The sequence below is a fragment of the Pelobates fuscus genome, chromosome 1, assembly GCF_036172605.1.
Source record: "Pelobates fuscus isolate aPelFus1 chromosome 1, aPelFus1.pri, whole genome shotgun sequence".
Taxonomy (NCBI): Eukaryota; Metazoa; Chordata; class Amphibia; order Anura; family Pelobatidae; genus Pelobates; species Pelobates fuscus.
The window spans coordinates 92133267-92150813 of NC_086317.1; the positions used below are offsets into that span (position 1 = coordinate 92133267).

A 17547-nucleotide genomic window follows, 5' to 3' on the forward strand; every position below is an offset into this window, starting at 1 on the left:
TCCAGCATTTGCAGTTCAGTGCGGGGGGGGGAGAGGGGGGCTGGCAGAGCTGTAACTTACCTGTCCTGCAGCTCCTGTCAGCTCCCTCCTCCTCCGCGCCGTCCGTTCAGCTCTTCTGTCAGCTCACACTGTAAGTCTCGCGAGAGCCGCGGCTATCGCGAGATTTACACTGGGAGCTGACCGAGGTGCTGAACGGACGGCGGAGGAGGAGGGAGCTGACAGGAGCTGCAGGAGAGGTAAGTAACATCTCTGCAGCCCCAGTCTGTATTATGGCAATGCAAATTGCCATAATACAGACTATTGACTCGAGTATAAGCCGAGTTGGGGTTTTTCAGCACAAAAAATGTGCTTATACTCGAGTATATACGGTATATATTTTTTAATATTTTATTTTTAATTTTTTTTTTTTACGTATTTACATATTTATTTTCTTTATATTATATATAAATATATGTATATAACAATAATTATATATATATTTAATCAGTATCGGTCTACGTGTAATTTGATATTAATATATATATATAATTATATATATATTATTAAAATACACCTAGACAGTGTATGTGTGTATATGTGTATTCAATGTCCTCTACTACCTCTTGTCTCATTTCCCTATTTTACCTTTAGATTGGAAGTTCACGGGCAGGGTCATCTACCTTTTGTCTGTTTATATTGTATCGTTCTCTCAATTGTACAGCACTGCAGAATATATTGGTGCTTTATAAATGCCAGTAATACATTAAAGGGAAACTATAGTCACCCAGACCACTTCAGCTCAATGAAGTGGTCTGGGTGCCAGGTCCCCCAGATTTTTACCCTTCAGATGTAAACATAGCAGGGTTAATCCAGCCTCTAGTGGCTGTCTTCCTGACAGCCGCTAGAGGCGCTTATGCGTTGCTGGATGCAAAATTCGCATCCAGTGTGCAGAACGTCCATAGGAAAGAATTGAAAAATTTTTTCCTATGGACTGTTTGACTGTGCGCGCGGCTCTTGCCGTGCATGCACATTCCGCTCGGGAGTTGACGTCGACGGGAGAGGAGAGGTCACCAGCGCCGAGGGAGCCCGCCGCTGGATAAAGGTAAGTGTCTGAAGGGGTTTTAACCCCTACAGTGCCAAGGGAGGGGGACTCTGAAGGTGAGGGGTTCTAAGGATGCTATAGTGTCCTGTAGTAATCCTTTAAAAAAAAATCATGTTACTGCCATCTAGTGGACCAACCTGGGATACATTACTCATTCCTAATTCCCCAAAACAATTGAGCTGTGGCAGGTTAGTACATACAACCTTACTGCCTAAAATACAGCAACTGGGCGCGCCCCGGGTACTTCCCAGAGCTGTTTACATGTAAGCCATGGTTGCAAAGAGACAGAACGGTTGTGTGGTCTGAAGAAACGTCATTGGTCCTGCCGAATCACGTGGTCACACAGCCGGGTCACGTGACCCGGAAGACACGCGCCCCAGGAAGCCATCGCCCCCGGTTGTCACGTGACAGCAGCGGCATGTTTCCCTGCGCTGTGCGTGGCTTAGCCAGGGCTGCCTGGTCTGGCATACCGAAAGAAACATGGCGGCTGCGCTCTGTGCAGTCAGGGCTGAGGGGTCTCGGTGGGACGCGCTGGGCTGGTCTGTTCGTGGGTGCCTCAGCCTGCCCCAGGACGACGTCACTAATATCCAGCACTAAGTGGGGGAGCTATGGAGGATCTCAGGGGAGCAGGAAGAGGGGCTTCATTATTACTGCCGCAGGTTAGCTCTGTGCCTGCCATGGCTGGGGATACATAGAGTCCTGCCATTAAAGTGGAGGGTTAATGCCTTAGATGGGTGTCATCTGGATTTATATAATCGTTAAACTAATTTTATTTGCACTAGTTTGCTGTTAAGCTTGGTTTTTGCAAAAATAAAATGATTTCTAGCTACCCATTGATAAGAATGAGTCTTACAGATTTATTTGCGGTTTTATTGGTTTGTATTGATTTGTTTTCCTTGTACTGTATTCAGTGTGTGTTTCTTTTTGCAAAAGAAAAACAACAAGAAATTAATAAAAAAAAAACCCACAAATTTATAGTCCACAGAATCAAGTCATGATAGAAGAAGTATTATGTGCATGATTTTTAGACGTACTAAGAAATGTGCACGATACTTTAAAAATTATTAGAACAATAACATCAAATAAATAGAGACATACACAATAAGACACAGACTAAGGGAAGAGGTTTAGCCCACAAAAAATGCTACCCTGAATAAGCTTCTAGTGCTGCTCGCGCTTGAATTACACCTAAACGGTGATTAGGACAGTGTAGCTTTAGAAATACACCTTTCTATTCCTAACGCTATAGTGTACCTTTAAATGGTTACTCCAACCCAGGCTTCCCCAAACTGCGGCCCTCCAGATGTTGCTGAACTACAACTCCCATGCTTCTATGAATGAAAGGCTGAGAATCATGGGAGTTGTAGTTCAGCATCATCTGGAGGGCTGGAGTTTGGGGAAGCCTCCTCCAACCCCTAAAAGTGTTTTCTTTTTTTTTTTTTTATTAATACTTAATTGGTTGTAATTCTTTAAGCCCCCTCCCCTCCCAATTGCTCTAATACTAAATGTTAAATAGTTTTAACTTTATTGCAGTGCCGGGCAAAACTGTCGACGCTGCTTTCAAGACCCCCTTGTGATGTAAGGGCAGCCGATGCACAGTCAAGTGAAGCCATTGATTGGACCATTTAGCTGTCTTAGAGCATGTGCATGCGCTCTGAGCCAGCAAGGGGAGGGAGTTTAAAAATTACATGCAAACCTAAACAGAGAGGATAGAAAGGTGGGAAAGCTGCATAGAGGGGACACATCAGAATCACTTTGTAGGAGGATGTTGGGGCTATTATGAAGAGTTTTATGGTGATTGAAACGGCTATTAAAATAACTATGTGTTTAAAGGGACAGTATAGGCACCAAAACAACTTTAATGAAGGAATTTTGGTGTATGGATCAAGCCCCTGCAGTCTCTCGGTTAAAATCTTTGCCATTTAGGAATTAAATAATTTTGTTGATGCAGCTCTAGGAACATATCCTTGCATGTGACCTGCACAAACTAAACATTTCCTGAAAAGAAATCTACATATTCTAGGTTTCTTTATTGCACAGTCGGTTTAATCTAGAATTTCTTCTCCTGCTCTGTTAATAGCCTGTTAGAGCCTGCATGAGCCACCTGTCTTTCTTTGTTTTATATTGTGCTATATATGAATAAATCCATTTTAGAGTTCATATATGCTTCGAATGATACTTGGAACATAGTAACCACTGTAAATATTGCTTGCAACATTTTAATTATATTTTATATTTCTTTCTAGCATTTTCTTTGTTTTCTAAACTTTTCGACCATGAAAAAGAGGACAAGATCACTGAATCAGAAGAAAAAATAATATATCTTTTAAAGAAGGCCAAGGTAAGTCCATACTAATTCCACCAGCTAGTGGTTTCATTTATGATTTTCAAAATTGAATTACTGCCAAGTAGTGAACAACATATCCTAGAACCTTTAATCCCCACATCTTGTAGCTTTTTTCTTCTTCAATGCAACTGTATAATACATCATCGTATATAGCTGTAAAATCCTAAGTGCATGATCAGGCTCCCTCATTATTATTATTATCGCCATTTATATAGTGCCAACAGATTCCATAGCGCGTTATAATATTATGAGAGGAGGGAGTAACTATAAATAGGACAATAACAAGAACACTTACAGGGCCACTATAGGCACCCAGACCACTTCAGCTTAATGAAGTGGGCTGGGTGCCAGATCCAGCTAGGTTTAACCCTTTTTGCTGTAAACATAGCCGTTTCAGAGAAACTACTATGTTTACTTTAGGGTTAATCCAGCCTCTAGTGGCTGTCTCATTGAGTCCATAGGAAAGCATTGAGAATGCTTTCCTATGGACTGGCTGAATGCACGCGCGGCTCTTGCCGCGCATGCGCATTCAGCCAGGGACGTCAGAGGGAGGAGAGTCCCAGCCTCAAGGGAGCCCGGCGCTGGAAAAAAGGTAATGGATTAACCCCTTCAGCGCCTTGGGAGTGGGACCCTGAGGGTGGGGGCACCCTCAGGGCACTATAGTGCCAGGAAAACGAGTGTTTTCCTGGCACTATAGTGGTCCTGTAAGGAACGATAGGTTGAAGAGGGCCCTGCTCAAACGAGCTAACAGTCTATAGGAGGTGGGTATAAAAACTACGTCTGCAAGAAGTCCTGCAAGTGTGAGTTGGCCGTACGGGTGCGAGTAGCGGACAGGAGAAGGTCATGGGCAGAGCGGAGAGACCGAGAAGGGGCATACCTATGGATCTGTGAAGAGATACAAGTGGGGCTAGAATTGTTCAGTGTTTTTATAGGTATGGGTTAGCACTTTGACATGACTCATATAGGATACAGGAAACCAAATGTAAGGATTGACAGAGGGGTGAGGTGTGAGGGGACCAACTAAAGAGGAAAATCAGTCTGGCGGCAGCATTCATTACAGACTGTAGCTGGGCAATACGGCTTTTGGGAAGCCCAATTAGGAGACGGTTACAATAATCCATGCAGGAAATTACTAAAGCGTGGACCTTGGTAGCATCTTGCGTAAGAAAGGGGCGAATGTGCTATGTTTTTAAGGAATCTGCAGGATTTGGCAACGTACTGTATGTGAGGCTCAAAGGTGAGGCCAGAATCAAGTATGACGCTAAGACAGCGCGCTTGCAAGGATGTACTTATGTGGATACCACTCTTTTGAAGGGAGAGCAAAAGAGGAGGATCATTATTAGGAGGAGGAAAGACAAGGAGCTCAGTTTTAGAGAGACTGAGTTTCAGAAAGCCGGAGGACATCCAGTCAAAGATGGAAGAAAGGCAAGCAGTGACACGTTGCAAGACGGCAGGGGAGACGTCTGGGGTGGAGTGATATCTCTGGGTGTCATCAGCATACAGGTGACAGTGGAATCCAAAAGAGGTAATAAGTTTGCCAAGAGAGGCAGTATAAACAGAAAATAGAAGGGGACCAAGAACGGACTCCAACCGAGACAGGACGAGGGGAGGAGTTATCATTAGAAAAGGAGACGCTGAATGAGCGTTGGGAGAGATAAGAGGAAAGGCACGAGAGGACAGACTCACAGAGACTGAGTGATTGAAGAGTTTGAAGAAGGAGAGCATGATCAACGGTGTCAAAGGCAGTAGAGCGGTCAAGAAGGAATAGTATGGAGTAGTGGCATTTGGATTTAGCTGTGATTAGGTCGTTAATAACTTTGATAAGAGCAGTCTCATTAGAGTGGAGAGGGCGGAAGTCAAATTGAAGAGGGTCAAGGAGAGAGTTGGAATTGACGAAGTGAGGCATACAGGTAAAGACAAGTCTTTCCAGAAGCTTTGAGGAGAAAGGGAGCAGGGATATGGGACGATAGTTAGAGGGGGAGGACGGGTCAAGAGATGTTTTTTCAGGATAGGTACTACAGTGGCATGTTTAAGGTCAGCAGGGACAACACCAGAAAAGAGAAAGCAGGTGAAGATGTGCGTTAAGGAAGGCGCAAAACAAGGGAAGAGAGATCTGATAAGGTGAGATGGGATAGGATCGAGCGGGCAAGTGGTGGAGCGAGAGGAAAGGAGAAGTGCCTCATGGCCTTCTATGTGAGAGCTTGTGCAAACACAATAAGCTCTTTTTTCTTAAGAACTGAATAAAATCTGTATGCACAATGTAGTTGTAGGTTTAACTCATAATTTATATTATGAATACACCAAATCTTATCCTGCACTATTGCAGATTTTATGCAAATATCTCCATTTTATTTTCATGATGCAGAATGGCCACATTGGGCTTCCATATTTTCTTCTAAAATTTTAATTTGTAATTTTAATTAATCTAAGCTTATTATGGCTGCACAGCTTCCAAGAAAAGACCAAGTAGTAAACGTCATATTGATTCATATTGTGATGATTGCATAGAGCCACAGACCATCATTGGTCAATAAGAGGTTAAGCAAAAAATGAATGTTTAAAAAAAAACCTATGTCACAAAAATACATCTATAATATCTTGTATAGGAAATCAAATAATCTGTTTTCTATTTTGTCTTTCACAGTTGGGCATAATGAAAGGTGAGTTTGATGAAGCTGAAGATATACTACACCAGGCTCTCCATCTGGGTCAGGAGTCTGATTCGAAGAGAGCCATTATCTACACCTATGACCTGGTAAATGTATATCATTCACATGGGCTTTATGCAAGACTAAACCGCAAAGTGCCTGTGGATGTACTATCAAGAGGCCTGTAATTAAATGTCCATTTGATGCTTAAAATGTCAGATGTGCATCTATAGACATGTGTCCCCCACATGTCTCCCAACACTAGATTACATGATATTAAGATGTACCTATTATATCTCTGATGGCAGGGAGTTACAGCACTACTGTGACCTCTAAAATTGTCTACCAATAGCACTGTTTCTACAAAAAAATGTAATGTGTGTAATTTTATAACTTGTGAAATTCTGCTTTTCATCCACCATTTTACACTGGGATAGATTTCCAGCTATTCTCGAAAAAAAAAAAAAAAAAATCATGCTTAATTATTAATGGGATAAAAGACTCCTCTTCTAACCAGAAGTCACTTTAAGGAGTAGCTTTCATTGTCTTATTTCTTCTCAAGCAGTTTTGACATGCAAATTTTGCACAGCAACACGCATCGGAATATTTTGAATAGCAACTAGTATTTTTTTTCTTCTGAATGTATTTGCTACATAACCAAAAATATAGTTTTGTGTGTCAAGAATCCAGCCATTGAAATATCTAGAATATAGTGCAGTTGCTTCTTGTGCAGAGAATGTTGTCAGTCACAGCCAGGGGAGGTGTGGCTAGGGCTGCATTAACAGAAACAAAAGGGATTTAACTCCTGAATGACAGTGAATTGAGCAGTGAGACTTCAGATGCACGATCTACACACACAAACTGCTTCATTAAGCAAAAGTTATTTTGGTGACTGTAGTGTCCATTTAATTATAAAATGATGACAAATCTGCTTGAGAATGAAAGTATTTAGAAAATTGGGCAGACTAGATGGGCCGAATGGTTCTTATCTGTTGTCACATTCTATGTTTCTGCTGATTCTAAGAATGTTTTAAACCATTTTTGTACAAGAATGAGAGAATGCATTTTGCACTATAGCAGTCCTGACTTGTAGTGCCATGAAGGAATTAAATGAGGCTTTTAAAGGCCTGGACGCCAAAACTCATGTAATACTATATTTCAGTAGCAATTGCAAATTCCTCAGTTAAATTGTATTTCTCAGTTACCTTTACCATCTAGTTATATTGTGATTTGTGTCAGTCTCTTGGAAAAGTATTCATACGAATCATACAAGAGTATTTACCAAAGTGAGAATTCAAAGTGAATTTTAAACTTAAGGCCAAAGTAGCCAAACTGGAAGCATTGTTGATCAGTTCAGGTATTTTTCCTTGAATTTGAAATTCACTTTCAATTCTCACTTTATTGAATATCGCAGATATTTTCTAGGTGACCATGTTGCACTGTAGCGTGCTTGATCAGCGAATAACTGATTTTTTTTTTTTTTTTCCTTCAGATGGCTAACTTGGCTTTTTTTAGAGGGCGCTTGGATGACGTAAGTAAAGTTAAAGAACACTCCAGGCACATAAATCACTTCAGACTTGCTGACCTCTGTTATTTTTTTTTAAAGTAGTTATGGTAGGGTGTGGATCTGCACTCTGTCCCTTTAACCCCTTAAGGACCAAACTTCTGGAATAAAAGGGAATCATGACATGTCACACATGTCATGTGTCCTTAAGGGGTTAAGTAGTATGTAGCTGGGTGCAACTCGGACAGTCTCAGTACCAGAGACCAAATGCTGAGTAACAAAAATAGAAGAAAGGACCAGGCACTCCAAGGTACAAACCAGGCAATTTTATTGAACCCACTCCATCACAACGTTTTGACCTACACGGTCTTTGTCAAGCTTGACAAAAAGACTGTGTAGGTCGAAACGTTGTGATGGAGTGGGTTCAATAAAATTGCCTGGTTTGTACCTTGGAGTGCCTGGACCTTTCTTCTATGTCTGTAATTTTTTTGACAGTTTATAGAAGTGCCATTTTTAATAGAAATGTAAACATTTATATTTGGAGGCATAAACACATTCCCGGCAGCCACTCACACAGACAGGGAGGTTTTCTTCTTCTTTGGTTAGCACCACAGAGTCAGAGTCTGTCACATGTGCTCAGTGTGAACCTGCTTTCATCTGTGAAGAGCACAGGGCGCCAGTGGCGAATTTGCCAATCTTGGTGTTCTCTGGCAAATGCCAAACGTCCTGCACGGTGTTGGGCTGTAAGAGTGGAAGCACCGCCAGCATTCAAAAGTGACCAAAACATCAGCCAGGAAGCATAGGAACTGAGAAGTGGTCTGTGGTCACCACCTGCAGAACCACTCCTTTTATTGGGGGTGTCTTACTAATTGCCTATAATTTCCACCTGTTGTCTATCCCATTTGCTCAACTGCATGTGAAATTGATTGTCACTCAGTGTTGCTTCCTAAGTGAACAGTTTGATTTCACGGAAGTGTGATTGACTTGGAGTTACATTGTGTTGTTTAAGTGTTATATATATACACACACACACCATGTAACTGGAACAGGGGGACTGGTCTCAGTCTTGAGGACCAGACTTGAACTTACTGCAATTTTTTGTCTGCATGTGCTCTGTAAAGCAACATGCAGAGGTTCTGCTAGCTCCTTTCTTCTCTCACAATCTCTTAAGCTAGGTACCTGACCGAGCTCTTTTGTATCTCTCTCCAAACACCAGACCAATCTGTCTAGGGAAGAGCAATGTATATTTTATTGAAGAGGACATCCGTTTATATAGGAAAACAAAGGGAGGGCAAAACATAACAACCAGTAACCGGACTTGGCAGAGCAACCAATAACAAGCTTAAATGTTTTACACCCACCTCTGGTTTTAGAGTGTCTGAGCAGCACTAGCTCATTAAAAATAGCAGGCTGTACTAATTTAATTACTTATAAAACAAATTCCACAAGCAGATTTTAGAACATAACTAATAAACTGCACTGAAACAATAACCCTTTATGGATTGTTTAAAGTATACCACCCTATTAACTCCTATGATGCCAACGTGGTCTGTTAGTGTGGCGGCCACTGCATCCACAGAGTACAGTTTGAGTTCATAACAAAGGGCCCATAGTCTCTAAGAGGCTGGCCTGCAGGCTCCTTTACATGCCGTATATTCTTTGTTTAGTTGGCATTAAATGACATGGTAGTGCAGTTTCATTGGCTGGTCATCAAAAGGTAGGGGATGTTTCATTGACCCCAAAGGAAACATGCAGGGGGGGGTGTATGTCTTCTAAATAGTTAGAAATACAGTAGAGTATTCATTTAAAGCATTGTCTAACAGATTTTGGCAATAAAGAGTTACAAGAATTCTCTGAAGGTCAGTGAATGGTAGACTATGTAATCCCACGACCTCTGGAGGGACATGCCTGAACACTTCTGATTGAAAGAGTTAAAAAACAAACCATAGGTAAATATGTAAACATGCAGTGTCTCTCCCCTTCAATACGCAACATAAACAAACGATGGGAGTCCCCTGCACTCTCCACAAAACGTGCACAGCTCACCAGCTACTCACTATGATAATAACATTTATATATGCTCACACTTCTTATCCCCATCCAGGGTCTATAGAGTAGGGCAATGGGACTGGGATTCACATGGAAGTCAAGCTTAGGGTGAGGATATAACATACATTATATTGTACATTGGATGACCGGAATCCAGATTATGGGGTTTCTGATCATCAACTCATTCTTTAGTAGTAAGATAAGAAATACTAAAACATTATGTGCAATACTTTCATTCTTCCACTTTAGTCAACTATTTATTTTGAGTTGTTGTTTGGGGCCTGAGAAGCATGACGTTCTTTTCCAAACAGTCTCACTGCAAACAGGTCTCCCAGACAGGGGTTAACAAAAATTGATTTGATTTACATCAATGCCAGGATTAAAATGTGAGAATTTTTAATAACTTGACATTACCAGCGGAACCCCTAGATATTATATAACCACTAACATTTTTCCTATGCAACTTGTAATAAAATTATATTTACAAAGTATATTTCTTAGTGTACAGGTCATTTATAAATTGTGCAGAGTTGAAAATCTAAATCATTTTCTACACCAATTGTCACTTGTTGTTTTTTTTATTTAAATGTGGGAGATGCCTGACTAAAAGCTAAAAATGCCAGAAACATGCACAATTTGCAAAAGTAGCAAGAAGGCATAGGCATACATTCCCATTTTACTGTTAAAGTACAGCCTCAATAACAAAACAATTGCCCCACTCCATGTATCATCAGAAGATATACAGTGGCAATAAAACTAATAGGACATTGACCTGCAATAAAAATGAAGCCTTGATAAGACTAATGACAACCTAAACCAAATTAAAGTAGAGAGGTGAAGCATAATGTTGCATCATCTGAGCAGGATATGGTTTCAAACTTAAAACCCCTAACCAAGGGAACAGTGGAGGTGGGATAGGGGGGTGGAGGAAATAGACAAAAATTAGGTTAAGACCTAAACAATTGTGGTCGACCTATTTACATTGCAGGTATCTGGCCTAACGTACTAGAGCTTAAAACAGTTAGCAAACTAAAATAAATTGTATAAAAGCAAAATACATTTTAAAAGAACTGTTTAGAGTGTCATCCTTCAGCCCTAGCTTGCTCCTTAGGAATAACTTGAGTAATTTTTCGAACATCCCAAACGTGGGTGGTAAAAGCCTCAGATGAAGTCAAGGGTAACTGGTGTATATTCAGCACAGGGTGGAATTGATAGCTCTTATCAGGTGAGGATATTTGTGTAGGTTGACTTCCTTCTGGACAACAAGGGATCACGATAGACCATCTGTAGGAAATCCCAGCATTTGTTAGTATTTGAGTAATAGGGCTCATAATGTACCACCAAAGTGTAAAACTATGTAAGTCGTCATAAAAAGAAAGCTGGTGCTCTTCAAAGCCTTAAAGAATCTTATTCTAAAGAGCTGGCATAATGCAGGCTTTGCTGCATAAGGTTTGGCAACGGACAATTACATCTCAGTGTGAGGAGTTTGGATGTTCTGAGTAGATAAATCTTCTAGAGCACCAATGTGTCAATTCGTTCACCATCTCGGCAGTAGCGGTCATACTCTGTGGAATGTGAGATGTCTTCCGTGGCCTTAACTCTGCCTGTGATGGAGTGGAGCTCTTCATTAACTATGGACAAAGCACTAGCAAACATCTTCTTGATATCCTGCAAAAGGTGTTTGATGTACTTTTTAGTTGAAGATATGTCATCCTAATCTGAGGATTCGCCCTCCCTTGCTGCAACCGATAACATTTTCCACATCCCCATCACTATCCTCAACTGAGGAGAGGCAGGCGATAGAGTTTTAGAGGGAATATATCAAAGGAGCATGCCCACTATCCTGATGCTGACCCTCATCCCAAAGGCAAAGCCTGCGGGACCATCATCCCATATAGGCTAGTGGGCACACAGAGGAAGTGTCCATGGAGCGTAGGCCTCAGGTGAGCAATTCTCACCTGTGTGTGAATTTTATCCAGGAAAGGCACCCACAAGAAGGTCTTCTTAAATGCCGTTGGCATTCACTTTGGTTTGTGCTTGTCACCGCCACACCCTCTCTCCTTATTTTATATTTAATGGTGCCTCTGCCTTTAAAGGCCATGATGAAGAAATAATTTATTCAATACCTTACTGTTATAACTATACCTCCAGTGAGGCTTTGCCAACTTCGAGGTGTAGTTCAGGAACTTTGGATCACTGGCCTGTAGTACAAAATTTAGACTGTTTGTTTGTGATCTATTCAGACTGTACGGTATACACTCTATCGTTCTCTCTTTATCATCCCTTCTCTCAAGTAAATTATACTGTCATTTGCTTTCTAGATGCAACACTCACCAGTCCAGAACTGTATATTAAATGATTATTTATATTGTGTTTTGCAGGCAGTAAAGCTCTTCAAGATAACTATGGTTTACATGCTTGATCGAGGTGTTAAACAGGTATATTTTGCTTGGTCTCTGCTTATGTTCTAACTTCACACCTTTTTTCTTGTTTTTGCTTTTTATATGTTTATATCCTTTTTGATTATTACCAGAATGAAAATTCCTTTATTGAGATATCTCTCAAGTTGGCATGCATCTATGCTGCACAAAACCAGTAAGTCCCAGTGTGTGAAGACATGTTCTGAAAAAAATGGCTGGTGATTTTTTATATCATATGTATATGATGTTGGAGCTTTTATTTTTTCATTTGAGATTTGTATTTTCTTCTGCTTTCTTCCAGGTATGATCTGGCTGTGGCAGGTTTCCAGTTCTGTATATTAAATTTGACAGAGAAGCTGAATACTGATGAAGAGTTGAGGGACCTGGCAGGTGAGACCTCTGCTAATATTCTCTATACGAGTGTAAAATAAAAGTGCATGTACTCTCCTAATCATTTGAAGGTAAATACAGATGCATACTTTGTTACTCTATAAATAACGTGTAATAAAAACCTTACAACTGAAGTCCTCTGCCTTTACATTGTTCAGAATGTGGATTTTTGTGTTTTATTTTCTTCTTATTATTATTATTATTATTATTATATTATTTATTTTCCTTTTTGTGTTTTATTTCATTCAACAGAGGAAGAAAAAAGTAACACTCGCCTCCTTCTCGGATTATGTCTGGATTCATACGGACGTTATCTAATGAGCAAAGAAAAATTTGCAGATGCACAAGCAGTGTATGAAAAGGCGCTAAAGATCTGTAAGGAGGAGCAAGGAGAATTGCACCCACAGGTGGGTAAAGACAAATTAAAGGGATTCTATAGTGTAAGGAATACACTATAGAATTAATTTATTCCTAACACTATAGTTCTCTCCGCCTCCCCTCCCCTGTAACCCTTTTTTTTTTGTGCAAATTACTTTATGTATTACATCATAAAGATTCTTTAAAATACTTGGCACACATTCTTTTTGCCGCAGTTTATCATTTTCTGTTTTGCATATATTTTGTGTTTTATACAAGATCTCTGGGAATCCTTGATTGATTTAATGCTTCCACTTGTTACACTTGTAGTGATAGTTATAGTATAAATTCAGAAAGATATAAGAAATAAACTACATGAACAGACAAATAATACACTAACAAATTTGAAACAAAATTGGTATTACTCAAACAGAGTAGGGAGCGCTTTAACAAATAAATTAAAAGCTCTAAATCAAAGAAACAGAATTAAACAGATTACTTATGAAGGATCTCCCTGTCTTTCTCCCCTCCAGATCGGCAAGGCGTTTAGATCATATTATGAAACAATATATTTTATATATATATAATTTACCGGAGTCTCAAAAGTCAGACCAACAAATGGCAGAATTTTAAAAACAAAAGAAACCTGTCAGTTCTTACCCCCTAAAAGCTATTATTACTCAACGAACCCCTTACGCAAAATTAGATTTTTAATAGAGTTGTGGAGATGAAGAAGTGGAAAGCACTAGGCCCAGATGGATTTACCTCTTTATTTTACCAGATTTTACATCTGGTAATCGGCCCATTACTGGAGCGTGTGTACAACGCTATAGCCAAACCAGAAGGCTTTCCAAAAGAGATGCTTTAAGCTAATATCCTACTATTGTAACTAATTATAGACCCATATAATTAATCAATTTAGACATAAAAATATATTCTAAGATTTTAGCAGACAGATTAAACCAGGTCATCTCAAATTTAACTCATCCGGATCAAGTGGGATTTGTGGTGGGTAGGGCAGGCGAGGACAATACCCACAGAGCCATTAACATCATTAACGAAATTCAGCATAGAAAAATTCCATCAATTATTATGGCGCTCGATGCAGAAAAAGAGTTTGATAGAGTAAACTGGAGATTTTTAGCACAGACTCTGCAGGCGCTTGGACTCCCCAGCCATTTCGCAGATCTGACTATGGTGTTGTAAACACTTCCAAGTGCGAAAAATCACGGGTCCCTTTCTTAATTCGATGAGTCTTGAGATACGTAATGGCACTTGCCAGGGCTGTCCTCTAGCTCCCCTTCTTTATGTCCTTACAATTGAAATACTGACTGTTTCTTTGAGGATAACACCACAGGTATAAAAGTAGGAAACCAAGACCATCTAATATCTTTGTATGCAGATGATATTTTGTTAACATTGACTTCTCCTAGCGCCTCGTTCTATGCAGTTCTGGAGTTATTACAAATATATACGGTAGTTTGTATTCTAACTATAAAATAAATCTTTCTAAAACTCAAATTATTCAATTTTACCTATCGGATTTAGAAAATCATAACCTAAAAGAGTTTGATACATTAGATTGGAATAATAAAGAGATCCAATACCTGGGAATTAAACTTTTTGCTAGACCTGGGAACTTGATCTCCAAAAATTATTCAGATTTGATTATAGACCTTAAAGATTGTATTTTTCGTTGGAAGGGCCTAGAGATATCCTTGTTAGGGCGGATAAATATCATAAAGGCTTATCTAGTCCCTAAAGCGCTATACCTTTTCAGAGCCATCCCAATTCCAGTTCCTTTGGCCATAATGTATGAGGATCCAAGAAGCCAAGAATCCCTGGAGATATTCTTAAAAGAAAGACAGATGTTGGTGGATTGGGATATCCCGACATAAAATCCATGAAGCATGTATGCTTTCAAACCTCTCTTAAAGGGGATCTAGAGCAACAGATCAGAGATCTTTTCGGTATACAATATAGGCTGACATCTCAGGCTTTCCTATTCCACATTGATCTCCCGTCATCCTGCTAGTTTGGCTCTGCAGGTTGTAGCACAAGTTCGTTTCTGGCATCCTCCGATCGAGCTCTATCTGGAGTCGGCATCAGAGTCCGCAGGCGTGTCCACCCAGATGTCTGGCAACGACGTGAGGCTTTTCCCTCCTCGAGGCTCTCGGTTTAGGTGAGTGGTCGTTGGAGAGTCTGTGCTGGGGTGCGAGTGGGTGCTGCCAATCAGCTGCAGGTCTTTCTGCTCCTTGGAGCCCGTGAGTGCAAGACCTGTAGTAGTGGATTTCCACAGCCTCTGTAGGGATTCCTCTTGCATGCTGCTCAGAGCTGGCTTTCCCGTGGTGGCATAGGTGGCGGCCATTTTAGCTGCAGAGTGCGGGAGATTAAGATGTAGTGTTCCTTTCCCCGCTGCCGCGGGCCCTCCAGTGGGGACCGGGATAACCCCCACCGGTCCGGAGGGGGGGGGGGGGGAACGGGACCAGGACCACATCAGAGAGCCGGTGTGTGATAGCCGGGGGAGAAAGCAGGATGGCGGCCGTCCACCCCGCCTCTTCCTCGATTAGGCCGCAGACACCAAAGTCTTTTTTTCGCCCTCCCGGGCTCCAAAAACTCCCGATCTCGGGGTCTGCTGCATCACCGACAGCCAAGCAGTGTTTTCGTTATTCATTATAAGCTTAGTAGCTGCATTTTTCAGCGTATGGGGCTGATTCCCTCAGGAGCCTCTCCAGCATGCGACCGGTCAGCATGGCAGTCCGGCCCCGCCCCCCCCGTAACCCTTTTAACACTTACCCTATTCCTGTGCTGAACTCTATCGACACTGGGTCGGCGCTCAGCTTCCTCCAACGTCATCTGACACGAGGGGGGTGTGTGGAGGAGGAACGACTAATTCGCATACGCAGCAATTGGAGCAAGCACATTAGGACCTTCAATGCTTTCCTATGAGAATTTAACTGACGCTGGATATCCACATGTGGAGCGTGAAAATGTCCAGTGTCATTTATGCGACCAAAGTCAATTAGCCACCAGGAAGTGCCTTTAGTGGCTGTCTGATTGACAGCCCCTAGAGGCATTCTTAGTCCTGCAATGTAATTGTTGCAGTTTCTCAAAAACTGCAATGTATTACATTGCAGGACTAAGGGGTGCTACTTCCAGAACACTTCATTGAGATGAAGTGGTCTGGATAACTATAGCGTCCTTTTAATGAAATGTTGAGGAGTCTGGATTAAATATTGAAATTTACTGCCTAGCAAACATACTATTTGTTATATATACTCTTTTTAATAGTTTTTTCACTTTCTTGATTTGATTTTCATGACTCTGTTTTCTTACTTGATGTAGACTATTACCTTGATGAATGACCTGGCAACTGTTCTGGAGGCTCAAGGTCACCATGATGAGGCCTTTGACCAAGTGTCCCAAGCACTGGAGCTTGCTAAAAAGACAGAGCACACAGATCAGCATGTAGTGCTGACTAACTTAGCTATGATCCTTATGCATAAAGGTAAATGGGACAAATTCTTATTATAGACTCTACTGACACGGGTAATCAGAGTAGTTGTCTTTATTTTACACTATGCTACATACTATTAACATTAATCTTCCATTCACAATAAACATTCACATCAGACTATATTGATGTTGTCTGCTGTGGAAAGGACAACTTTATGCCAGAATGATAGGGGCACTTCTGGGAAGAGATTAATTGCCAGAAGGTAATGAAGTCATGTGTTTGACTTAGATACAAGTGTAAGTGGTTTTGAAGTGTTGGGAGGGGTTTTTGGTCAATTAGTGTTTTTGTGTCTGTTTTAAAAATAGGGAAGGGTAGCTAAAGGGATGTGATGAATTATAATGTGCCAGTGATAGTGAGCTTTGCGGGGGAAGGAGCAGAGTAAAGATATATTAAATGTATTTATTTTGAATGTTTATAAAATGTTGCACCTAGATGGCGATTGTTCTCAGAAGTTTTCGTTGCAAATTAGCCCAGCTCTCTCAGCCATCATTGTCATCTAAGTTGGACAAAATTGGCAATGTTAAAGGGACACTATAGTGACGCTGTAGTTTTTTTGGTGAGTTTAATAGCCCCCTTCAGGCATTTTCATGTAACAGTAGGCAGCCCTGCCCTGGATCCCTGGATTTTGTCATACCTCTTCTGTATGGTTTGGACATCATCCAAAGTTATAGACAACATAACCTCTACACTGAGCTGCTATGTTCCTTTATAACAGCACTTTTGTTTATTGTATTAAATACACTCATCTGACCCTGGGTTGCTTGTTTTCTTTGTTTTTTTCACCTATTTTTCTTAAGGCCCTAAATATTTCGAACAAGCTGAACAAAATTTTAAGGAAGCACTGAAGCAGGCACAGGAGAAGAAGGACCCTGCTTCTATTGAATACATCCTGGATAGACTGTCTGAATTGAACAGGAATAAAAAAGGCCGATGACCAGAAGTTAGGGATAAACAGATATCATTTTCCCAGAGCAGATATATCTTTTGCCTTTTGGGCAGATTGCCGAAAACCGGTGCCAGTATTCTGTACATGTAAAGTTTTGAAAAAGCAACACCATTTCTACACAAAGCTGGTTAACAACAACCACACTCATTACTCTCAGGCAGCCACTACATGCTGGGATCTCAGCATGTACAGTGCTGTTACTGATAGGAGTTGCATCGGTGGATATAATTGGTCGATCCCTAGACCAGATCCACATAATGTTACAATGTGTGTGTGTGTGTGTGTGTG

At 40.8% G+C, this 17547-nt stretch overlaps 1 protein-coding gene across 1 annotated transcript; it reads left to right on the top strand.

Annotated features, from left to right (window-relative positions):
- Positions 1 to 1477: 1477 nt before the first annotated feature.
- On the top strand, positions 1478 to 17547 carry TTC19 (tetratricopeptide repeat domain 19). Its single transcript, XM_063444240.1, has 10 exons — positions 1478 to 1740; positions 3328 to 3422; positions 6073 to 6183; positions 7569 to 7607; positions 12011 to 12067; positions 12163 to 12224; positions 12351 to 12439; positions 12692 to 12846; positions 16142 to 16304; positions 17111 to 17547. Exons 1-10 carry the CDS (start codon positions 1500 to 1502, stop codon positions 17245 to 17247), a joined length of 1149 nt encoding a protein of 382 aa, XP_063300310.1. The 5' UTR covers positions 1478 to 1499; the 3' UTR covers positions 17248 to 17547.

What these genes read in the sequence shown, in the direction of transcription:
- TTC19 (XM_063444240.1), top strand. Translation starts at nt 1,500, where the DNA reads ATGTTTCCCTGCGCTGTGCGTGGCTTAGCCAGGGCTGCCTGGTCTGGC. An exon ending in CTTCATTATTACTGCCGCAG is followed by an intron (nt 1,741 to 3,327) that starts GTTAGCTCTGTG and finishes ATTTCTTTCTAG; the next exon opens with CATTTTCTTTGTTTTCTAAA. An exon ending in AGAGTTGAGGGACCTGGCAG is followed by an intron (nt 12,440 to 12,691) that starts GTGAGACCTCTG and finishes TTCATTCAACAG; the next exon opens with AGGAAGAAAAAAGTAACACT.